Here is a 25,566-nt window from a genome sequence, read left to right on the forward strand (position 1 = left end):
TCAAAGGAGTTTATCCAGGCTTTTTATGGACTTGGGTTTGCCATGGGCTGTCTCAAGAGGGTTGGAACGTATGTTTTTGGGAGGGTCTGAGGCCAAGAAACCTCATAGTATGGAATTTAAAAATCTCTTGCTAAGTATAGACTGCTGAAGTGGGAAAATGCTGAGGGCTCAAAATTGGAATGAACTGCTGAGCCCAAGATGAAAGGATCATAAATGTCATAAAGGATGGTGCTTTCTTAATGTCCCTTCTGGGAACAGAGCTTGTGATAACGGGCTCATTAAGGCCCTCCACACCCTGATAACTTTAAGGCCCTCCACACCTTAGTGACGTTGAAGCAGGTATCCTGATTGCTGGTCTCCAAAAATGGAAGACAGTGAGGGGACACATACTTTGTGTGTTTTTAGTGCGGAAGAAGCTACTGTTTTGGCATAGAAGAATAAGACATTCTGTTTGAGTTCTAGTGCTTGAGGAGGTCCTAGTTGGCATGCTGACCATCCCTGGCTACCTCTGTCTTTCTGGCTTACGCCTAAGAGGGAGGAGGGAGCCTAGGCCAACCTTTGGTCCCATTGCATTCCGAGCCCTTCTCTGCTGATGCTTGATGGATAAGAATTTTGTGGCAGAATATTTTTCAGAGGCCAATATCTTATCCTTTCAGAACAACTGGCAGAGACTAGCAATGACGATTTCTTAAATTTCTGACATCACTATACTTTGTTTAAAGAGAAAGAAAAGCCGAGACTGCTCCAAACCACTCTTACTGTCTGCTGCACTACTTCACAGTCCTTACTTCTTGAACTTTGCACTGCCTCATTGTCTGCTACTTGAAATTGCGAGAGCCTGTTTGCTTTGTTTAGTCATTCCTTATTAATGGTTAAGGGGTTAAGGGCATTGGGATGATAGTGTATACAACATAGCAAAAGCTGACCTTTAGAGCTCTCTGTTTGTTATCCTGCCTTTTCAATAAAACCCAGTGTTTGTCCGGATTGTAGTCCGCAGTAAAGCTTAATACTAATGATATTACTTGGATATATTGCAGCTGAAACATGTTATATATTATTTTGTTGTTTTGTGGGTGCCCTTAAAGTCTGGAAATGAGATCAGTTTTACTGTTCTTGTGTTATCCTTTGTGATCCAAGAGAGGGTTGACCTATTCTGAAGCAAAACCCAGAATTTCTTTTTTTTCTTTAAACCCAGAATTTCTTGATCCCTAGTTGAGAACCCTTGTCAGGCTTGGTGTTTGTATCAGTCTAAGTAGATGAGGTTATACATAACTCCAGAAACTCCGGTTTTTCACTCATGCTGTGGTGTCTCTCTGCACTATAGTCACTTGGGTGTTCAGGCTGATGACATCCTCCTCACCATGTACTTGCAGCTGGACTGACATTTCATTGGTCTGGCAAGTCACTTGCCCACACTGAAATGGCTAGGGAAATGCCTTCATTCCATGTACCCGGGACAGGGCTGGGGGGTGGGAGGTTGGACCTGATACAGTTTTGAATGTTACTAATGACTACCACTCTTTTCCCACTTATTTTCTTAGAGGAAAAGCTGACATTTGCTTCAGGATCAATTTATGGGCAGGAACCTAGAAGTTTTGGTATCTGAAAGATAGAGCAGTGCTCATGAAAGAGGGAAGCATAGTTGACTCTTAGAAAAAGGCATCTCTTTTAAAAAAAAAAAAAAGTTGACTTTTTGTTAAAAAAAAAAAAGAAAAAGGCATCTCATGTAGCAGCTTTTCAGTTTCTCTACCAGAACATATGACATTCCTATCCTATACCTCTCACATGAATTTAAGGTGTTTAGGAAATTAAAATTCCTTAACAGAATAAACTGCTTCCACCTCCTTCCTTAGAGAGGCTTTCTTCAAATCATCTATCCTTACCTTGGCTCTCTGACCTAAAGCACTGATGTCTATTAAGAATGTTTTTTTATCTTTTTTCCCCTCTGATTATCAGACGAATAAAAAACATTTATTAACGAGGAGGACCCTGTGCTAGATACGGAGATGCAAAGATGGAAAAGAAAATGCCCTACCCTCAAGAAGCTGATAGGCCAGTTAGAAGGGTGGGTCCCTGAGATATGTTCCTCGGTCTTGGAGGAAGCAACATTTTTGGAAAAGACACCGTAAGTTGAGTGTAATTTCTCCATAGGCATGGTGTTATATGAGTGGGCTCTCGTCTTGCACTACTTTTTATAGAAGTGAGCACAGGCACCGCATTTAGTCCCATGTATTTATGGTATATTTGCATATTATTGTTACCTTGTAAAACTAAAGTGTATATGAATTATTCCTATTGAATAATATAGTTCCTAATCATGAGTCCTGTGATTTAATGATACATGATCAGTGGGAGAGAAAGAAAAGTGGGACTTTGAAGAGATGTGTCTCTGAGGCTCTGAAGTGGAAGTGGCCAGGGTCGGTGGTGGCCCACCTGTGCTCTGGCTGGGCATCTGGGGTCCTAGACATGGGAGCACATGTTGGGCAGCCTGCTGAGCACAGCGGCTGTTGCTGAGTCCTAACAACACGGGTGAGGCTGGGCAAGTACCACAGGTGTGGCGGCCCAAAGTCAGGTAGCTGGGGAAAATCCCTAGCAGCGTGTGGTAGAAGATCAGGGCTGCCCGAGAGGAGCAGTGAAGGCTGTACAAATTCCTGAGCAGAGACTCACCAAGGGAAGAGACAGTCACAGGAAGGGAAGTTCATATCCATCCAGTCTGGTGCCAGGCATTGCATTAGGCACTTTATGCCCAGTTATCTTTCATAAAAGGGATGGTAATACCCGTGCCTAACAGGCCAGCAAGCTGACGCGCAGGCTGAAAGGCCCAGAATATTAAAGACCGACATTCTCGGAGTGCCTGGGTGGTTCAGTCACTAAGCATCTGCCTCCCTTTGGCTCAGGTTGTGGTCCTGGGATGGAGCCCTGCATCAGGCTCCCTGCTCCGTGGGAAGCCTGCTTCTCCCTCTCCCACTCCCCCTGCTTGTGTTCCCTCTCTTGCTGTGTCTCTCTCTGTCCAATAAATAAATAACCAAAAAAAAAAAAAAAAAAAAAGCATGAAGACTGCTGATAAAACAAGTGTGTATTTGTAAACAGCCACATTCTTTGCATTAAAGCTGAGATGTCAGAATTCGAGAGTTTTAAAGCATGAACATTATATAGATATGTAGACATTTATGAGATTGGTCCATTTTAAATTCCAAAACCAGAATTCTAGGAGGCAAAGCAGTAGGAAGTGAAGGTATGCAAAGGGTGGGGAGGAGTGTGTGAACATTAGGGGAGACTTGGAACCACCCATAAACTCAGCTCCAGCTACGCAGAGTCAGCCAACGCAGGTGCTGTCAACAGGTCGGGTAGTGCAGTTTTTCACTGAATTGCTGGTATTTACCATCCCTGACCCCCTCGACTAAATGCCAGCAGGGCCTCTGCCTCATACTGTGCAGATGCCGTCTGGGGTGAGAGCACGGCATGAAGGACTGAGGCTGAACAGACTGTGGAGAGCCTCGTCGTCTGCGGTGCTGAGTCCACCGGGCATTTTCCAGGGTCTTTCTCACGGAGCTATTTCCGCACTTCCTCCTCCTTAGAGCCGTCTTTGTTCTAGTTCCTTTCCGTTCTAGTTCCCATGGCACACGTTTGCCTGGTCTTTTATCTACCTTTCTGGCCATTCCGTCCGGCCTTTTAGGCTTCTTGTAGTTTAATCCCGTTTCTCTTTTCTTTTCTTTTCTTTTTTTTTTAAATAGATTTAGGAGAGGAAGGAAGGCCATTCTTTATTTTTTTTTTTTTAAGATTTTGTTTATTTATTTGACAGAGATAACAAGCACGCAAAGAGGCAGGCAGAGAGAGAGGGTGCAGGCTCCCTGCTTAGCAGAGAGCCCAATGCGGGGCTCGATCCCAGGACTCGGAGATAATGACCCGAGCCTAAGGCAGAGGCATACCCTACTGAGCCACCCAGGCGCCCCCTCTTCTCTTTTCTTTTAGACACTCTCTTCTTAGGAAGTCTCATACAGCCATCAGTCGGCTGGTGCTTCTAAGTTACGAGCTGAACTCACTTCATTTCGAACTCACTCATGTCCAAAACCGAGTCTCTAGCCCCCTGCATCTCCAGACCGATAGTTCTGAATTACCCTTCAAGAAAGTCTTCGAAAACCCTTTCTGACATTCCTCTCCCTGCCCATAGACGGAATAAGTATACTTTCCTTGTCCCCCCACAGCACCCCTCAACTACTTTTGTCATTATCCTTAACATCATGTGTTGTTTTTGCTCATTTACTTGAATAAGAACACAGACACCAGAGCCTGCGTGCCTGGGCTTGAGTCCTGGTTCTGCAGTAGGAATTGTATGACTTATGTCTGAGGAACTTTCGCGGGGACGGGAATAATGAGAGCGCGTAGCTCTTGTTTACCCCTTACCCACCTCATACCATTGTTAAGGTGGGCATCAGACTGTCTCATTCACCACTGTGGATCTGGTTAACACAAGACTTAGTGCATTCTGGCTACTCCGTTCTCATTGAATTCATTTTATCTCTCCACTCTTCTAGGTGGTTGGTAAAGTTAAAACATTCCTATCTTTATGAACCTTTTATCTGGTAGGAGAAGATAAAATGTATATTAGGTGGTGTTAAGTGCTGGGGAGAAAACAGAGCAGGTCAGAGTTGGGTATATTGGGCGGCTGGGGAAGGTATCTCTGATAAGGTGAGTGAATAGTTGAAGGAAATAAGAAACGAACAAGATGTGGCTTTCTGGACGAACAAGATGTGGCTTTCTGGACGGGAACCTTCTAGGTAGATAGACTAGCAGGTACAAAGACCAAAGACCTAGAGGCCAGTATGACTGGATGAAAGTGAGAAAGGTGGGAAGTACAGGTGACCCTTGAACAACACAGTTTTGACTTTGTGGGCCCACTTATATGCAAGTTTTGTCTTTTTAATAAATACAGTCTAGTACTGTAAATGTATTCTTTTCTTCCTTGTGATTTTCTTTTCTTTTTTTTTTTTTAAGATTTTATTTATTTATTTGACAGAGGGAGAGAGAGAGAGATCACAAGTAGGCAGAGAGGCAGGCAGAGAAAGAGAGAGGGGGAAGCAGGCTCCTAGCTGAGCAGAGATCTCGATGCGGGGCTCAATCCCAGGACCCTGAGATCATGACCTGAGCCGAAGGCAGAGGCTTTACCCACTGAGCCACCCAGGCACCCCTCCTTATAATTTTCTTTCTTTCTTCTTCTTCTTTTTTTTTTTTTAAAGATTTTATTTATTTATTTGATAGAGATCACAAGTAGGAAGAGAGGGAGGCACGGTGTGGGGGAACAGGCTCCCTGCTGAGCAGAGAACCGGATACGGGACTTGATCCCAGAACCCTGGGATCATGACCTGAGGCGAAGGCAGAGGCTTTAACCCACTGAGCCACCCAGGCGCCCCTCCTTATAATTTTCTTACACATTTTTTTTCTCCAGCTTACTTTAAGAATACACTAAAGAGTACATATAACATACAAAATATGTGTTACTTGACTCTTTATGTTATTGGTAAGGCTTCCAGTTAATTGTAGGCTATTAGGAGTTGAGTTTTGGAGAAGTCAAAAGTTCTATGCAGATTTTCGACTATGTCGGGGTGGCGGGAGGAGTAGTCAGTGCCCCTAACTCCCAAGTCATTCAAGGGTTTTCTCTGTAACAGGAGTTGAGGTACGGGGGGAAAGAGGATCACATTGGTCATTGTAAGTCATTGTTACAGAAGAAGTTAGTAAGAATTTCTGCCTCTGGGGAGGGTAGCTATGTAAGTGTAGGGAATGACTTTTGAGAAATGTACCATATACATGTATTGCCTTTTTATCAGTTGGTGTCTTAAGGCCCACTGCACTGAAGAATATAGACAGTTTTCTCTCTCTCCAAGCTTTATTGCCTAGCATGGTAAATAGTTAAATTGCTCTCTGCTGCTCTAAGGCAAAGTCTGAGCTCTAAGCCAAATAAATTGATAGATGGTCTGCAAACTAGCCCCTTCACCCTAGCCTAGGAACTATGATTTACAGCCAGAGCACCAGTGTGGAGGGCCAAGGGAGTGTGTGCAGAGCAAGGCTAATGGCCCAGAGTGTGCCTTAGGATACATTTATGGGTCTGAAGGCAGATGGATCTGCAGGCTTGGTGAAAACAATGCACTAGATTTAATTCCCAGTCACCATGAAATCTTTGTGGCCTTACCTGTTAATGACCTCAAGAATCAAGGTTCTGTAGAGAACAAATTGTCGAACCCATTTCTGATGTTAGCCAGGTCTGTACCATGGTACCATAAGATACTTTCAGCAGCTGTAGCAGAGGCCTGCCCTGGCCCAACCCCACTGCTTTAACTGCTGAGACTATTGAAGAAAAGTCATCCTGTCAAAGCCAGGAGCTGAGCATTTCCCTGTGTGGCCCTTTAGATTTTCAGACTCTGCATGCCTGAATTTACCCTGTATGTATCATGTTTAATGATGTTAGTTATGGAAACCTCCAGAAAGGAATGGAAGGCTCTCTGCTGACTGGGTCCAACCTTTTGGACTTTAAGACTGCTGCTCCTTTTCCTACCTATAGAGAGAGAAATGGGTGTGTGCCCCATATCTCATTTCCCAGGCACCCTGCTGGTTTTCTCTTTGTGCATTCACCTTTGAGTACACACATACTTTAATCCAGATGGGCGATGGCATCTACATTTCTTTCTTTCTTTCTTTCTTTCTTTCTTTTTTTTTTAAGACTTTTGAATTTTATTTTATTTTAGAGAGAGTGAGAGCAAGAGTATGGGTACACAAGTGGGGGGAGGGGCAGTGGGAGAGGGAGAGAATCCCAAGCAGACTCCATACTGTGGGCTGAGCCTGACACAGGGCTCAATCCCACAACCCCGAGAACATGACTCAAGCCAAAATCAGCAGTCAGACACCCAACCAACTGAGCCACCCTGGTGCCCCCATGACATCTGCCTTTCATTCTGACCAAGCTAATGGCTGTGTTTCCCAGAGTGTATGATATCCCTTCATGTGGATGACCTGCTACTGCACCAGACCACTCATATCCTCCCTCCTCCACCTCCTTTCCTGCCTACCCTTCTCACCCACTACCCTCTCCACCCAGCCTCTTCTCCTCAACATCTCCAGCCGGTCGGCAACATCGTTCCCTTTAACGCGTGAAGTCTTGGGATGCTGCTTTACTTCGTAGTTCTAAGTGATCACCAGGTGGTCTCAGTTCTTCGTTCAGTATTTTCTCCAGGTCCACTTTTACCTTTTCTTCTCTTTTCCTTTTTTTTTTTCTTTCTGTGACCTAAATCCAGGTAACTAACATAGAGCTCCAGCAACTAAATCCAGTTTTTCCCGCAACCTTCCTCACTGGTCTGATCCTCCACAGAAAACATTTCTCCTATTGTCCCTTTAATCGATATTCTTCCCTTTTGCTTCCAAGGATTTCTGGATCATGGAGCCTCCTGGCCCTTAGCATCTCTGTGCTTGGGGACCCAGACCGCTCAGGCCCATGAGACGTCTCTTCCACACACACAGTGCCAGTTCCCACTTCTTTGCCTGTGCCCACACCAGTCCCTCTTCACTCCCAGCACCCTCACGTCCCCCGTCAAGCTTTCCAGGCTTCAAGACCCAACCCAAGTTTTACATTTGATGAATTTTTCTCTGAACTCCAGTGTTCTGGTTCTCCAAGTTATCTTTCTTGGCCTTGCTCTAACATTTTTAGTCCTAATTGTTTCCACTATATTGAAAACTGTCAGAATAGTGTCAGTTTGTAATGCTGTGTTGGTTTTCTAAACAGCACAGAGCACGCAAACATAGTTGACTGGTCGATGTAATAAATGTCCTAATTCTGTGTGTGCATGTGGGTATTTTTTTTTTTTTCAGTTTTCAAAATACTTTTCAGATACAATGTCTGATTAGCACAGCTAGAGGCCTCTTTTTGTAAACAGATTTTAATTAGTTTTTGACTTTGAAGGTTTTTGACCTGTGCATGCTCGCTAGTTTCAGAGTAGGACTCTCTGAGATTTGCTGTTGCTCCCTTGGGAGATAGATAACCTTTGGACGGATGCAGAAGAGCCTTTTGTTCCTTGAGGGGCTCCTGCCTGAAGTGGCCTTATAGACTTCCGGCTCTGCTGGATTCTAATTGTGTGACTTAGGCAACCTTCTTGAAGACCTCCTTGTGCTTCCCTGTCTTCAGTTGTAAAACAGGAATGATACCATACTTCTTTGATTCTCTGACTCCCATTTTTTTTTTAATTTATTAATTTGAAAGAGAATGAGTGAGAGAGAGCATGAGAGAAGAGAAGGTCAGAGGGAGAAGAGACTCCCCAAGGAGCTGGGACCCAAGTCGGGAGGAGATCCTGCAAGTCCGGGATCATGACCTGAGCCTAAGGTAGTCGCTCAACCAACTGAGCCACCCAGGCGCCCTCTGACTCCCATTCTTGGTAATATTTTTGATTTTAACATCTCAAGGCAAGATTTGTCTTACATCACTGGCATTTCATAGTCAAATTGGCAACATTTTTCTCATTTAGTGGTACATAAGATAATGGTGTGTTTTATTGTCGGTGGAGTACGGTAACTTGGCTTTGGTGGAGTATAGTAACAGCCAGCACTCTCGGTTGTTTTGAGGATTGGAGTTTGTAATTGCCACGCTCAATACATGGTGATCTTGTCTTTATTTTTACCTTTTCCCCACACTGTTCTCTCTGGCTCCACTATTACTCCCTTAAATCCATCCTTTACACACCTGCCTAATGACATTAAAAATATATTTTGACTGTCTCGCTCCCTTGTTTGAATTACTCGGCGGCTCTGTACCCTACACAGCAGTGAGTCTTATAGAAGAGGAAGACACGCCTCACTCCTTGGCCTGCTTCTTACCAACCCTTATGAATGTAAAATGACACCTGAGTGATGGAGCACGTGTGTCATACAAATGGGTTTTCATGAGTGTAGAAAGAGTTGGGGACCACTGCCAAAGGGATGGCACTGAGTCCCCTTCAGTGTTTACAAAGACCTCTGACATCTGTCCCAGCCTGCCTCTCTAGTCTCAGCTCTCCCCATTTCCTGTTCTGAACTTTGAGCTACAGCAGTATTGAGTTATTTATACAACTTGTCCTTAAGGATGTCATAGCTTCCTAAGTTTCTGACCCAGCTCGTAAAGGGCTGGAGAGGGCGGAGCAGGGTCCATGGCCATCCCAGGAACAATGCTTTAGAAGGAACAAACAGGAACTTCATCTCCTTAGAAACAGGTTTGTAGATCAGAACATGGCATTTGGAATTTTTTCTTGATGGCCAAATGAATTGTTTGCCTGCCATTTGGTCAGATTAAAAAGATGATAGAATCCCAGAGGAGAGGACAGGGACTTACTCTTTGCTGCTTCACTGGGTAGAGCTTAAGTCCAGGGGATGGAAGTGGTTCCAAGCATGTTGCAGCTCAGAGCAGTTAAGAACATTCTGATGGTTACTGCTGCTCCACAGTACTCTGGACAGCTTAGGAACCCAGTGAGCTGTTGCTGCTTAGGTGAAGGACCTGTTCTTTCAAGAGCTAAAGAATAAATCCTGGGTGGCTCAGTGGGTTAAAGCCTCTGCCGTTGGCTCAGGTCATGATCCCAGGGTCCTGGGATCAAGCCCTGCATTGGGCTCTCTGGCAGGGAGCCTGCCTCCCCTCTCTCTCTGCCTGCGTCTCTGCCTGCTTGTGATCTCTGTCTGTCAAATAAATAAACAAAATATTAAAAAAAAAAAAAAAAAGAATAAATTCCTGCTTTGGGAAGGATGTTGGACCAGATGACTTTGATCGTAATTACTGCATTAACTAATATTCGTCAGGTACTTATTTACATGGCAGGCACGTAAGAGCTCAGTGCTTGAAATACAATGTCTCATTTATTTCCTGCATCATCTTACTTTGTCTTTAGGTTAGGCCTCTCAGATGAGAACTCTAGTTCTCCCCATTTTACAGAAGAAACTGAGCTTAGAGATAGGAAACCTCAGTTTCCTTAAGGCCACACAATTCTGATAAGTAGCAGAGACAGAATTCAGACCCTGGACTTGCTGATTCCAGAGCCTACACTCTCCACTTGCTGCCCTTCGTGTCCTCTCCTGCTTTAGCATCCTCAGTGTGGAAAGAGATGGGATCTAGGTCTTGTTAGTTAGCAGTTAACCAGTCAGAGAGAGGAGAAAACTCAAGAGGGCAAGGCCTGGGTCATTTTCTTCATCCAGTACTTTGCTTACCATTTGGGACCTGTATTGCAGAATACTGGAGATAGGCAGGGAATGAAGGAGGATGAAACAGCAGACGAGCAAGAGGAAGTCCTGCTGGGACCCTTTAAAAACTGCACCCTTTAGAGCACTGCAACTCATAATAGGCATTCTTTGGGGAAAAGAAAAAAAAAATTAGGAAAGAAGGAATACTATGCATTGAGCATGCTTCGCTGCGGTCAGCTGTACTTATTATACAGTGTCAGACAGGAAGCCAGTGAGTGGGGAATCCTTTTATTAAAAAATTCTTAGCAGGGCACGGAGAATAGTTCATGAGTTGCAGGGCGCTGTGCCATCCCCTCTGCCCAGATGCCTTCTCCGTTTACCAGCTCGAGACCCACCCTCTGAACGGCCATAGCGTTTTGTACTCGGGTCATAGTACTGTCACAGCCGCCTTTTATTACAGCTCATTTCCTACATGCTTTATCTTCCTTAACTTGATTTCAGGCTCTTTGAGGACAAGGTTCACATCTTATCTTCCTTTCCTCCTTCTAGCTCTCCCCATTCTGTTTTGTTAAGCATATTTGAAAGCAGATGTTGTTACGGGTCACATCCTTTGGGTGAAAATGAGTGAACGCCTCAACCCTCACGCATCATCTTCTGTGTAGGGAGAACACTGGGCTCGCCCGTGCATTGTTAGCTTATACGGGTTCGACCTTCACCATCTGGAAAAAAGATGGAGACGAACAATTCCAGATCCTGAGGGATCCCGGCCACAATTCTGCTCAGTTCCTGTGTGTCTGGAGTGCGTGTGAAATGGGCTCTTCTTTGTCTGTGCTCTTTCACGCCTGTCATGTGCCTCTCATAAACATCTTCTGGTGCTTGGACTGATTTTCTTGCTTAAAGATATAGTACGGCTTTTCAGGCTGTGGCCCCTGCCCGAGCTGGCCACTTCACCAGTGTCGCTGGTGGAGGAGGACTACAGACGATGTCAGGGTGGGGGGCTATGCGTGTTTCTGTCTCTACGGTGGCTTACCACTGACTAAGTGGAATCATGAGGTTCCACTAGACTCGTTCCTGTTGCGTTGAAAGAATGTGTGATCATATGAGTGTGAGAAAGAGAGAAAATCACGGGCAAGGGATTGAGCTTTGTGGAGTTACGTGACAAGAAGACATCTGGAGAGAACAGTGCAAATGTCCTGTCTCCATCTGAAGATTAAGGGAGGTCATACACATAATGCAGGAGATGCCCATAACAAGGAAAAGAGAAAAATAGAACTTTACGAAGCAGGTTGTTTCTTTGACTGCTTTCAGACAGCCCTGTGGCTGCGTTCCCAGGGGCATCTCGGAGTCAGAGTGCATTCACTAATGGAAAATAGCAATGAGCAGTGAAGAAAAAAACTAAATTGTGTTCGTCGTATCTTGTTTTAGAAGTCACAGGAATGTGAAGCATGCTTCTTTTGGTTTCATTACCATTCTCTACCCAGTTTATCAAGAGTTTTGTTATGTAATACCTCTCTACAGTATCATTGTTTTGACAGTGCAGATACCTAGAGTAATAGAATATTATTCTATTATTCTAAATAATCCTTGTGCCTCTCTGCTGTCCCTTGTGTCATTGCTGTCATGTATCTCCCTTATACATAGGCAAGTGTATACACACAAGCATGCCTCGTAAAACGCTGCTGCTGCTGCTTCTGCTGCTTCTGCTGCTTCTTCTTTGGACTTGCTTATCCTTTATTTTTTTATTCTAGCCCGGTGCATCGATCTCCAAATTCCAGTTTTCTCACCCCTCAAAACAATGTAAGACCTGGAGCTCCTGGTCTTGTGTTAATAATTCTGCATCAGGTTTTCTGGGATATCTTCTGATCTTTTCTCCCTGTGCTTTTGATTTGCATTTCTCTGAGGATTAGAAATTTTGAGCATCTTTCCATGTATGTATTGGTGATCTATATGTCTTCTTTGGAAAAATGTCTATTCATATCTTCTACATTTTTGAAGGTTTCCATTAAAATAACTTAGTATGGTGATTTAATGTTTGACTCTTCCACAGTGCTTTGTAGCATGCAGTGTTTTGTCTCTAGCTAGAGAATCAACTTCACAGTGGAACCAGCTATGCCCGGTACTTGTGTGTGTGGCCCATATTGTTCATTGCAGTTACATCTACGTAGACACTCAGCAGATGGTTATTGAGTCTAATTACCATGGTTCATTTGTAGACAGGTGAGATGAAAAGGCAAGCCACCGCGATGAGGATGGGCAGTCCTCAGCATGTTTCAGAACACTGATAGGGGCGCCTGGGTGGCTCAGTGGGTTAAGCCGCTGCCTTCAGCTCAGGTCATGATCTCAGGGTCCTGGGATTGAGTCCCGCATCGGGCTCTCTGCTCAGCAGGGAGCCTGCTTCCTCCTCTCTCTCTGCCTGCCTCTCTGCCTACTTGTGATCTCTCTCTGTCAAATAAATAAGTTAAATCTTTAAAAAAAAAAAAACACTGATAAAACACTGGACTTTGGAATGAAAATAGGGAAAAGAGAGAAGACAGCTTAGGTATCAGGTTTCTGAAATGTCTTTTTATGTCCTCTTCCCCTTTTCATTTCTCTCTAAAATTAATAATGTGGAAATTAGAGGCTGACTCTGTGCCAAGATGATTCTCAAATGATTTTCTTTTCCCCTTATCAGTACTGAGCCCACTTACAATGTCCTTTTACACTTTGGCCTGCTCAGAGCCATTATCCTCCAGCATGGACAAGGAGGTGTTGCTCATCTCATCCTACCAAGAATTTCTTCCCTCCTTACTCTCCAGGGGTCTTTCCAAGGAATTAATGAAACCAGTCAAGCCAAGAAGAGGTAAAAAAAATTATCAACACTTAGCTTTTTTTTTTTAAGTAATCTCTATACCCAGCATGGGGTCGAACTCACAACCCTGAGATCAAGAGCCACGTGCTCTTCTAACTGAGCCGGCCAGGCACCCCAGCACTTAGCTTTCAATGTAGTAGATCTTATTAGTGATTCTTCTCCTTAAAACTTAAGTATTAAAATATTGGTATCCTCCTGTTCCAGTACAAGCACTATGACCATTCTCTTGTATTTGGTTAGTGTTTTACTGTCTTCTGTGTGATGACACAGTTGTTTTTAGAACAATATGAAAGTGGGGATGGAGCCCTTGCCTTTTGTTGTACTACAGGCTTTTGTCCTCCAATGCAAGAACCTAGGGAGGGATTGATCTCATCTAGAGGCTTCTGTGGTTATGATGAAGCTTGGAGTATGGTGTGCCTTAATGTGCCACTGGTGTTTCAGAACATCTTACCAATCCTCTCTGCCTGAGTTCTGCTAGATAGGTTCCTGCCATCCCAATATAGAACTGCATTTTACTAAAGAAGCAGTATTATTTATGGTATTGAGATGTAGATGCAAAGCTGCTTGGTGATACTACATTATAGGTAGCATTATGGATTTCAGTCCACTTCTGTGGGCTGCTAGCACGAAAACCTTATTTATTGTATCTGTAGAAAAATTCATTGTTAAGTTTAGTGCTTAAACTTATGAAACATGGCCAGTTTAAGGTGTGAAGAGTGTGTTTTGACTAGATGAAAAAGTGATGTCTTGTTCGCTATCATTAGACTCCAGATCACTTTGCTTCTAGTGATGACCTCTGTTGACCTGGGACTGGATTTGGAACTTTTTTGACCTCCGTGAGAGATGTAAGCAAGAACAGAACTCTGGCAGATCCCGGAATCCTCTGTCCTTGGATAGGGTTGTTGAAACCAACAAGTCCCCATCCCCAGCAGTTCCAGAGCTGTGTCCCTAAGGAACATCGCTATCCTTGAAGTGATCCTTTTTTGTTCCCGCTTAGACTCTCCATCCTGACATGAAACTAGCAAATTTATTTTAACCTGCTTTTATCTGTAGAGGTTAACTCTGAGTCCTGGGCAGTAGAGCTTGTTTCTCAGTGCCAGAATGGAAAGCCAGGCCAACTCAGAAAGCCCATGTGTCCTCACAGTCAGGACTTTGGACTAAGATGAGCTGCTTTTATCTACTCAGCTAGCATTTATGAAGGCTCTGCTTAGCACCGGAGACCCAGAGATGAATGTGGCATAGAATCTACCCTCAGGAGCGCCTGGGTGGTACATTCGATTAAGCGTCGAACTCCTGTTTTGGCTGAGGACACGATCTCAGGGTTGTGGGATTGAGCCCCACATTGGACTCTGTGCTCAGTGGGAGTTGGCTTGTCCCTCTCTCTCTGTTCCTCTCCCTGCTTGTGCTCTCTCTCTAAAATAAATAAAATATATTTTTTTAAGATTTTATTTATTTATTTGAGAGAGAGAGAGCATGAGAAGAGAGAGGTCAGTGGGAGAAGCAGACTTCCTGCCTAGCAGGAAGCCTGATGTGGGACTCGATCCTGGGACTCCAGGATCATGACCTGAGCCGAAGGCAGTCGCTTAACCAACTGAGCCACCCAAGCGCCCCATAAATAAATAAAAACTTTTAAAAAAGAAAGAAAGAAAGAAAGGAAAATAATCTACTCTCAAGGAAAATCATGGTTGAGGGAAAGAGGCAGACAAGTAAAAAAAAGACTGAATTAAGTACTTCGGTAGAAATGCCCACAGGCCCCAGTACTATCACTGAGAAGAGGGTGATTATCTTGGCCCAGAGAGCCCTTAGCCTTTCTTGAGTTTACTTGGCCCAAGCTGTGGGTATTCAGCCCCTCCAATCCTAGAAGAAATATCTCTGATTTTTACAGAATTGCTCAACAGGATCAGCATGAAGAATGGTAGAAGGTAGTCCAGATTAGAATTAGAAATCGCTGAGTCGGCGGCAGTATAAGCCTTTGTTCTAGTTTGGAGAAGGGCTTTCTTTGCTTCAGGGAGTCCCAGCAGGTTCAGTAGTCACTAAACTCCTCTGACTGGTCCTGGTGTCATTTTCCCATTTCTCTGCATCTTTGCAGGGGCACTGCTGGCCAAGCCTTTGTTGGCCCAGAACCTCTGACTCAAGGTCTTCAGAACAGAAGAGTTACACTTCCTAGGAGCCCCAGAACCATACCTAAGCACTGTGGAATCATCAGCACGCCCCAGATTTGTTCTTCCTATTTCAACTATTCATGAACTGGGTCACAGAAAAACTTCTGGGAGAGCACTACAAGCCACAAACTTGTAGGTCCCCGTCCCAAAGGACACTTATTATTGCCTCTAGAGAACAAGACGGGTGAGGTCTCAGACAGTTAACTTATATTCATACGAAAGAGCAGTGAGGCCAAATTAGATGCCCAGAGGATCCAGTTCTAGAAGTCCTATCTTCAGGGGAGGGAGGACAATGTGACAGCCTCCTAGAAAAGATAAACAAAGGAAGACCACTGTCCAGATGTGTTGGGAGGGTAGTACAGAGGCTTGATAGCAGGCTAGATTGCCTTTAGAGGAATAGACATTTTGTTAAAAGATGTATTTATTTATTTGAGAGGGAGAGGCAGACTCCCCACTGATCAGGGAGCCAGCCACAGGACTGTATGCCAGTACCCTGGGATCACGACCTGAGCCGAACACAGATGTTTAACTGCGCCACCCAGGCGCTCCAGAGAAATAGGTACTTTGATTCTGGTAATTACAACTGACCCTTGAACAATGTAGAGTTGGGAGCGCTGGTCCTCAGCACAAATCCGCATCTAACTTCTGACTGTCCCCGAGCCTTATCAATAACATAAACAGTGGATTAAAACATATTTTGTATATGTATTTTATACCATATTTTTACCATAAAATAAACCAGAGAAGAGAAAGTGTTATTAAGAAAATCATAAGGATGGGAATGCAAGCTGGTGCAACCACTCTGGAAAACAGCATGGAGGTTCCTCAAAATGTTGAAAATAGAACTGCCCTATGACCCAGCAATTGCACTACTGGGTATTTACCCTAAAGATACAAACGTAGTGATCCAAAGGGGCACGTGCACCCGAATGTTTATAGCAGCAATGTCCACAATAGCCAAACTATGGAAAGAACCTAGATGTCCATCAACAGATGAATGGATAAAGAAGATGTGGTATATATACACAATGGAATACTATGCAGCCATCAAAAGAAATGAAATCTTGCCATTTGCGACAACATGGATGGAACTAGAGCGTATCATGCTTAGCGAAATAAGTCAAGCAGAGAAAGACAACTATCATATGATCTCCCTGATACGAGGAAGTGGTGATACAACATAGGGGCTTAAGTGGGTAGGAGAAGAATCAATGAAACAAGATGGGATTGGGAGGGAGACAAACCAAATCTCCCAAAACAAACTGAGGGTTGCTGGGGGGATGGGTTTGGGAGAAGGGGGGTGGGGTTATGGACATTGGGGAGGGTATGTGCTTTGGTGAGTGCTGTGAAGTGTGTAAACCTGGCGATTCACAGACCTGTACCCCTGGGGATAAAAATATATGTTTATAAAAAATAAAAAATTTAAAAAAAAAAGAAAAAGAAGAAAAAAAATCATAAGGAAAAGAAAATACATGAACAGTACTGGAGTGTATTTATGGGGGAAAAAATCCATATATAAGTGGACCTACAGAGTCCAAATCCATGTTGTTCTGGCATCAACAGTATTTTACTTTTTGATTGGTTTGAGGGATTTTTTTTTTAAGATTTTATTTATTTATTTGACAGAGATCACAAGTAGGTAGAGAGAGAGAGGAAGAGAAGCAGGTTCCCTGCCAAGCAGAGAGCCTGACGAGGGCTCGATCTCAGGACCCTTGGGATCATGACCTGAGCTGAAAGCAGAGGCTTTAACCCACTGAGCCACCCAGGCACCCTGTTTGAGGGATTTTAAAAGAAAAATTCAAATAGGACTGAATTATAAACACCAGTTTTTCCTCATTAAAGTGTGGCCATAAATTTGTTTCTTTGATCTTGTAAAATACGAGTTTCCAGCATTTTACCTGTTAAGATTTCAGATTCATCACCCAAAGTATTTTTTCTGTTGCCTTCCTCTTAAATCAAGTTGGCCTGTTGGTTTATTGGGGTTATCTTAATCTCACGTTCGTTGAAACTCTTAAATTGTTACTATTCCTAGGTCAGATTACCATTAGATTTGCAGAGAACTAAGCACTAAGAAATCAGTAGTGCTTTTGTTTAAATTCTCTTAACAGGTACTTTTATTAATGACTTTTGTTGTTGTCATTGTTTTAGATGGGTGTCAAAATAGCAGAGAACAATGAATTATTATTACTTGATAATTCCTGTTTATTCAGTGCAATTGATGTTAGGCTGGGTTTAGGGCTCCTGAGGGCCTTAAGCTCTTTGCTTTCTTCTGTTCTTGTGGTTTTTATTGCCCTCTACATGACTCAGATTTTAGGTTTCCTTTTCCCGTGCCTCTTTGTTGGTTTGATACTTTTAACTCCGTGTTCTCTGAGGTACTTACCTGCGTTTCTGCCGTTGTCCTCAAGGTCAGGCCATCTGTCACCTCCTGGTCGTTTAACAGGACCATTCTTTGTGATCTGACTATATCTAGTTTCTTAAGTACAGGAGTTTGGTATTGATTCTTTTTTTTAAATTCAAGTGTAATTAACAATACAGTGTTCTATTAGTTTCAGGTGTATGATAAAATGGTTCAGCAGTTCTGTACATTACTCAGTGCGCCCCATGGTAAGTGTGCTCTGGATCCTCTCTGTGTTCCACTCCTCCTCCTCTGGCGACCCCTCTGTTCCCTGGTTTTAGGAGTGTTTTTTTTTTGTTTTGTTTTGTTTTTTAAGATTTTATTTATTTATCAGAGGGCGGGGGAGAGAGCAAGCACAGGCAGACAGAATGGCAGGCAGAGGCAGAGGGAGAAGCAGGCTCCCTGCCGAGCAAGGAGCCCGATGTGGGACTCGATCCCAGGACGCTGGGATCATGACCTGAGCCGAAGGCAGCTGCTTAACCAACTGAGCCACCCAGGCGTCTCAGGAGTGTGGTTTTTTGTCTCTTTTTTCCTTGTGTTTTTGTTTAGTTTCTTAAGTTTCACATATGATTGAAGTCATATGGTATTTGTCTTTCTCTGTTTGACTTCTTTCACTTAGCATAATACCCTCTAGGTCTGTCATCTGTGTTGTTGCAAATGGCAAGATCTCATTTGTTTTTACTGCTGAGTCATATTCCTGTGTGTGTGTGTGTGTAGTATTGATTCTCAGCTGCCTTCTGTACACACCCATGCTTAGCAGCCTCCAACCTTCTCATGTCCCCTCGGTCTACACTTGAAGAAATGTCATTCCTTTTTCACAGTGCACTTCACGTTCAGTGGAAGGGGTCTTCACTCACTTGTCAGATGAACCTGGGCAGCGGGGAAGCTGACCCTTTTAGTTCCTCATCCTTTGCTCGTTTATAGCACATGAGTCACTGTGCTGACCAAACGTCAGCTGTGGCATTTGTAGACCTGGTGATGCCAAACTGGTATTGTAATTACATAACTTAATGATATACAGATAAACCATAATGAGCAAAAGAATTGTTCTATGAAAACTAAGGTTCACGAACACTTTGGAAAGGCTAGTTAGGTAAAAAAGGAAAGGAAGCTGAATCGGGTTTGGGCAAGATAGCTGTAGAAGACTAGAGGTGGAGGCTCCTAACATCTGGAAGGAGGATGTACTTACTGCTTCGCGGGGGTCTGAGTCTCCCTGTGCTTAGAGAAACTGATGCGTATGGGTGACTTTGGTGCAGGAAAAGTGGCACGCAGCTCTGGTCAGCAGGAAAGATCTTGCTGGCCCCAAGTCTTCTGATTTTCGCTAGCCTTTCGATGTCATAGGACACACAGCATGGGCCTCTCTTACTGTTCTGCCCCTTCAGCCCGGCCCTGCCTGTAAGCAGACTCTGGTGCTTATGGCCGGTCTGTCTCCCCTCACTTTTGGCTGGCAGGGGTGTTTCCTTTTGTAGATTTCTCCAGAAAAACTCTTGGGAACAGTGTTTCCCATGCTGTCACTCTGGCTCAGCAGCCCCCTAGGAGCAGTTCTTGGGTTGTACTTCCTCTCTTTGGGAATTGTGTAGGTAACTGCATCTTTTTCTGCTACCCCTGAATTTTACTGTGGGAATTTTCAAGAGTTTGTCCCTCTTTTATGTGATTTGATCTTTTTACCTGGGTCTGTCTTGGCACTGACTGTTCTGGGCCAGCTTTTCCTGGGATGCATTGTCCCTCTCAGTACGTGGATACTTTTGTTTCAGAAACATCTTGAAGGAGATCTTCCTGGAATGTTTATGAGCAACTGTGCCTGTTTGTTCGCCGCAGTTACAGTTTTCCTTTCTGTGCATGCTGCGGGCCTTGGCTGTCTTCTGGAACTCCGTTCGCTCTCTCTTCTGTTGAACCCCTTTTCTGTTTCATTTTATGTGCTTTTTTCCATGTCCCTCTGTTTTATTCCTTACCATGCTTTCCGCAGTATCTCGTCTCCCTTTTGTTCCTTTTTGTTTTACCCTCATTTCGGTTTGTTTTTCCCTTCTGCTTCTTCCCTGAGCTGTGCCAGTCACGCCTCTCTTCTTCCTGTCATCTCCCTGCCTCTCCCATGAGCGCTTGTTCTCCTGCTCTGAGTTCTTGCCTCATGGGGTTTTGTTTTTTGTTTTTTTTTTTTTTTTTGCAGTTTTGCAAAAAAGATTTTATTGCCATTCATTGGCTCTTGGCAGTGTTTTCCAGTGTTTAGTCTTAGTCTGCCTTTGGTTTTCCAGTTTCTTCCCTAATTTTTTTTTGTTGTATCTTTGTATCCTATGAAGATGTCATTTTTATAACTCCTCTTTAAATAGGTGAGGTTTTCGGGGACTGGCTGTTTGCAGGATGCTTGTGTAGAAGAGGTGCCCAGTCTGCGTTCCGCACTGGCTGCCGCTGTCCATGATTGAGGGTCCTGGGTGAAGTCATCTACCCCCTTTCTCCCGCCAGCAGAGATGGGCATCTGTGAGGCGAACATAGCTGCTTTGTGTGGTTTCCCAAGTAGTTCCAGCTCCAGGTCCACGAAGTTCCTGCCTCTCAAAACAAGGAATCGTTTCGGTCCCAGAGAGCTTGTCCTTTACCTACAGGAAGTCTATTTCGGCAGGTCTTTCTCCCCAGCTCCCATGTGCCCTCTCTGTAGTATCCTTTCTTCTTTTCTTTCTCTAAAGGAAAGGAACCTCGTTTGAACTCCCCGCTTTTGACAGCTTTTGTGGCTGTTTTAGAGTTTGGGAGTTTGGTTGTCTTCCAGCTTTGTTGAAAACAAGAGTTTGCATTTTTGCTTCTCCTTTTCGTACTTAGAACACATCTCGAATAGCATTTTAAAATTATGATTTCATGATGCACAGTGTTCAAATCAGAAATCTTAACTGACATTTTCTATTAACCAGAGAGGCTGGTCCCCATGGTAATCTGTATTAGGCCTTCTACACCTTCTCCTTCCAGCGTCCACTGCCACACTGCCATCCACCTTCTCAGCACCTAAAGCCCAGGAATATGCTACTCAGACTTATGAAAAGCCTTTTCATTCAGTCAGCGTGCCTCCTCCTCACTGGGCAGTGTTCTAGGCCTAGGGATAGAGCATGGAAGAATTCATACGAGATCTCTGACAAACCAAAGGCAAGTCTTAAAATGCTTCCGTGTGGACTAGGGGTGTGGCGTGGTCAGGGTAGAAGACACAGTTTGGGATTTTGAGGTGTCCTGGTAGAAAGGATGTAGAACGTGAGCTCCAGAGGCAGGCTGACCTAGACTCGGTGCTCTGTGCTGCTACTGATACATGTGACATCAAAATAGTTGATCGACTTTTCCATATTTCACTTCCCTTGTATATGAAGTGAAGGTCGTATTACCTACTTCACACGGCTATTCTAAAATTAAAATGAGTTACATATGAAGTGCTCGTCATACAGTAGATGCTCAACAAGTTCTACTTCCCCCATGAAGGAATAAAATACTAGGAGGACTGGTAAATTTTATGTAACGTAAAGCTTACCGTCTTCATTCTGTGTAGTGTTAAGCATATTCGTGTCGTTGTGCTACCCTTCTGGATCCAGAATTCTTCATCTTGCACAACTGAAACTCTGTTACCATCAAACAAGTCCCCGCCCCCTCCTCCCCTCAGCCCCGGCAACCACTGTTCTACTTTCTGCCTCTGGTTTTGGCTACTGGGTAGCTCACATAAGGAAGTCATGCCGTATCTGTTCTTCTGTTTCTGGCTTAATTTCACTTAGCGTAATGTCTTCAGGGTTCGTCCATGCAGTAGCAGGTGTCCGAGTTTTCTTCCTTTTTAAGACCAAATCATTTTCCTTTGTATGCATACGTCAGACTCATCCTTTCATGCACCGATGGGCACTTGGGTTGCTCCTGCCTTTTGGAGATTCCGTGGATAATGCTGCTGTGAAGAGAGGTGTGCTAGTATCTTCTGGAATCCTTGGTTTTGGTTCTCCTGAGTATATGCCCAGTGGTGGAATTGTTTGGTTATATGGCTGTTATTCTTTAAAAAAATTTTTGAGGAACCACCACATTATGTTCAGAGGCTGATTTCTTGATGGGGAAGTATAAAAACAGTGTAGTTCCCTAACAAATAAATTTTTTTTTAAGATTTTATTTATTTATTTGACAGAGAGAGATAGCACAAGCAGGCAGAGAGGCAGGCAGAGGCAGAGAGAAAAGCAGGCTCCCCTCTGAGCAAGGAGCCCGATGGGGGGCTTGATCCCAGGACCCCAAGATCATGACCTGAGCTGAAGGCAGCGGCTTAACCCACTGAGCCACCCAGGGGCCCCCCTAACAAATAATTTTAAGATCAGTCCTGTTTAACATTGTGTTAGTTACCTAAATACGAGCTTTTTGCTATTAAATCTCCATTTGCATTAAGTAATGAAATAATTCCTGTTGTATAAAATTTAAGAGTGCTGCATGAGTGTGTCTGTGTAGACAGAAAAATGATTTGTAGGAGGCGCCTGGGTGGCTCAGTCTGCCTTCGGCTCAGGTCATGATCCCAGGGTCCTGGGATCAAGCCCTGCGTTGGTCTCTCTGCTCAGCAGGGAGCCTGCTTCCTCCTCTCTCTCTCTCTGCCTGCTTGTGATCTCTGTCTGTCAGATAAATAAATAAATAAATAATCTTTTTTTTTTTTCTTTCTTTTTTTTAAGTATTGTTTAAAATAAAGAAAGAAAGAAGGGCACCTGGGTGGCTCAGTAGGTTAAAGTCTCTGCCCTCAGCTCGGGTCATGATCCAAGGGTGCTGGGATCGAGTTCCACATCAGGTGCTCTGCTCAGCAGAGAGCCTGCTTCCTCCTCTCTCTCTGCCTGCCTCTCTGCCTGCTTGTGATCTCTGTCTGTCAAATAAATAAATAAAATCTTTAAAAAAAAAAAAAGAAGAAAGAAAAGTGATTTGTAAAGCCCCATGTAAGCATACATACTTTGTGTTTAAACATATGCTTTTTTTTAAAGATTTTATTTACTTTTTTGACAGAGAAAGAGAGAGAGAGAAAGCGTGTGCACACATAAGCAGGGGGAGGGGCAAGAGGGAGAGGGAGAAGCAGGCTCCCTGCTGAGCAAGGAGCCCAATGTGGAACTTAATCCCAGAACCCCAGGAGATGCCCAAATGACTAAGCTACCCAGGTATCTCTAAACATAAGCTTTTTAAGGTTTTATTTATTTATGTATTTAGAGAGAGAGCATGCAGTGGGGAGGGGCAGAGGGAAAGAGCTAGAATCTCAAGCAGACCCCTTGCTGAGCATGCTTTCATTACACTTCCTCCCTGAGGCCAGAATATGTACCCTGGTTACGTCTTCATGCGTTCCCTCCACTTAACTCTGGGCAAAAGACAGAGAACTGCTGTGCCCAAAAACGCACAAACGCACAGAGACATCTTTTGTCTTGACTCTTTGTTGCCTACAGAGTAAATTGATGCTCACATCCTCCACGGTTCAGTCTAGATGCTAGACCCATGTGTCTCCGCTGGGGGTGATTTTGCCAGAACGTATGTGACCATGTCTGGAAGCATTTTTGGTTGTCACAGCTGGAGCGGTGCTACTGGAACCTAGTGAGCAGAGCCCAGGGGTGCTGCCAAACATGCTACAATGCACAGGACAGCCCTGCCCCCACCAGAAGAAAATTATCCATCCCCAAATGGCAGTAGTGCCCAGACTTTAGGCCCAAACTGCCTTGTCAGCATTGTCTCTAGCCTCTTGGTAAATCTGCCATTCCAGCCAGACCCTGATGTCCTTGTACCCTACACCAGCCGAATTGCTTTCTCCAGTGCCTTTCATCCAACATCCTTCTCCGACGGCAGAGCCCAGCTCCGTCCTCCCACCATCTCAGTGAACACGTCTGGTCGCTCCAACCACTGCCCTCTTCCTTCTCGGACTGCTCATTTAGTGCTTAACAGTATGAGGTGGTACTTGCGGTCTTTCCAGCATGACTGAAAGCACCGTGAAGGCCATGTTGACAGGATTTGACTTGAATGAGGAAGTCCTGCTCCTGCTTACAGAACCCCGTGGACACCTCTGACCTGACCCTCTGGGGGTTTCCGTGGCAGCCCTCCCGGTACCATGGAGCACAGTGGTTAAGTCAGCACCACGGCTCTGCTGGCACACCAAGATTCACCTTTGCTAGGGAGTACTGGCTAGACAGACCCAAGCACAGGTGTGAGCCTGGTATCCAGGCGAGTATTCATGCCGAGCCTGGTGTCTACCTGAGCTCTAAGAAAGGGATGAGGACAAGTACAAAGGAACGGGTCCATTTTGCGTCCGGTGGAGCCCAGGCGGAAGGTCTGTCTTAGGAAGCCTGGGAAACGTCTCACTGTGCAGGGCTCGCTCTGCCACAGCTGCACTGACGGAATGCATCAGTGAGGATGAGGCCGATGCTAGTAATGAAGGCCATCCCAGTTCATCCAGAAGCTGCTGTGGGGCAGACACCAGGCCCGATGTTTGATACAGGTTATTGCATTCAGTCCTCATCACAACTCTGGAAGGAAGCTGGAAAACTGAAAGGATAATTTCCCAGGATCATCCAGCTAACAGAGAGCAGAGCTGAAATTTAAACAAGGTCTGTCTGACTTCAGAGTCTGTGCTCTTAGCCACCACCTCCCTGCCTTGAGTGTGGCCAGGCAGTTTAGCTGTCATTGCTCACGTAAGAGATCCATGTTAGGGAATGCCAGGGCGTGGGGGCCATCTGTTTGGCTCACTTGGGAGGTCGATAACCCATGGACTCAGGTGTCTGTTGGGAATCAGGAGCTGGTGTCGGGTCCTACTGCTGGGCTGGTGCCGGAAAGGCCATGAGGTCTCATGTGCCCAAGCCACTCATACCTTCACTTCCTGCATGTGGCCCATTTGGGCCACACCCCAGCTACCACAGGGTGCTCTAACCCTTCTTATTTTTACTTCCCCTTTAGGTGCACTACATCCTTCAGGAGGTGGTGATGGGTGGGATGGTGTTGGAAACCAACATGAATGAAATCGTCGCTCAGATCGAAGCTCAAAACAGGCTGGAGAAATCCGAGGTGAGTCACGTCCGTCCTTTTGCCCTGGCCAGTTTGAAGAGCCTGGGGCAGAAGGAGGAATGGACACATCTGTTGGTTTGTGTTGCTGGGGAACCTTAGGCATGTTTATGGTCCTCCTTCTTCCTTGAGTCCATCAGAACCAATTGATTTGAAGGCCAGTGCTGAAAATAAAACATGTAAGAATTAAGGCTAAAAGTGTGAACGGAAAAGTCAGTTGGCTCAGGAAGACGAACAGCTCCAGGCTTGGGGGATTATGGCCCATCTTTGTGGTTTGTCATTCCTCCCTTCAAAGCTATGTGTACCCTGGAGGGAGCCAGAATGCCCTTCTCTAGTCCCAATGTGGTTTCCTGATGCTGTGGCAGTCCGATCTCCCAGTGGCCATTTCTCATGGTGACTTTCAGAACCTCACAGATGCCAGTTGCCTTATTTCCAGTTAGCCTTCTCCTCAGCTGTAGCAGAGTTTGGCTGGATTTGCAAATAACATACCCCGGCCCATCCCTCCTGGTGCTCACAGTAGGTGTGGCTGGCTGGCTCAGTCGGTGGAGTGTGCGACTCCTAATCTTGGGGTTGTGAGTTCAGGCCCCACGTTGGGCATAGAGATTACCTTTAAAAAAAAAAAGCTCACAGTTATTTCCATCCTACCCCTCTGAGGTCTCTCCCTCGTCTCCATCAGCTTTCCCAGAGAGCAGAGGCTACGGTCATAAACCTTCACATGTGACAGAAACAGCAGAATAAGTTACCACTTTAGTGAGTTGAGTGTCTTCAAGAGCTTCTTGCTTCTTGTAACAGAATTTGATCTTGCAAAACCAGAAATTCCTCTGTCCGTGAGGCTTGGCGGTCCTGCTGAAGAACCTTTTCCAGACCACAGTTAGAGTAGCACATTAGTTCTTTTAGGGAGGCAGGCCAGGAAGCTTCCAGGAATAGTAAGTGAGTCAGAGGCAAGGGGTTTGGAAAGCAGAAGAATGGAGAGATGC

General features: G+C 44.8%; 1 protein-coding gene across 1 annotated transcript in view; it reads left to right on the top strand.

Moving 5' to 3' along the window:
* The window catches only part of AP3S2 (adaptor related protein complex 3 subunit sigma 2), a 53,580-nt gene that overhangs the window by 24,635 nt on the left and 3,379 nt on the right, over positions 1-25,566 (top strand). The window contains exon 5 of the mRNA XM_059179997.1: positions 24,485-24,592. Coding sequence (XP_059035980.1) covers positions 24,485-24,592 — 108 coding nt within the window. The remainder of the gene's footprint in view (positions 1-24,484; positions 24,593-25,566) is intronic.

Source organism: Mustela lutreola, chromosome 7, assembly GCF_030435805.1.
Source record: "Mustela lutreola isolate mMusLut2 chromosome 7, mMusLut2.pri, whole genome shotgun sequence".
NCBI lineage: Eukaryota > Metazoa > Chordata > Mammalia > Carnivora > Mustelidae > Mustela > Mustela lutreola.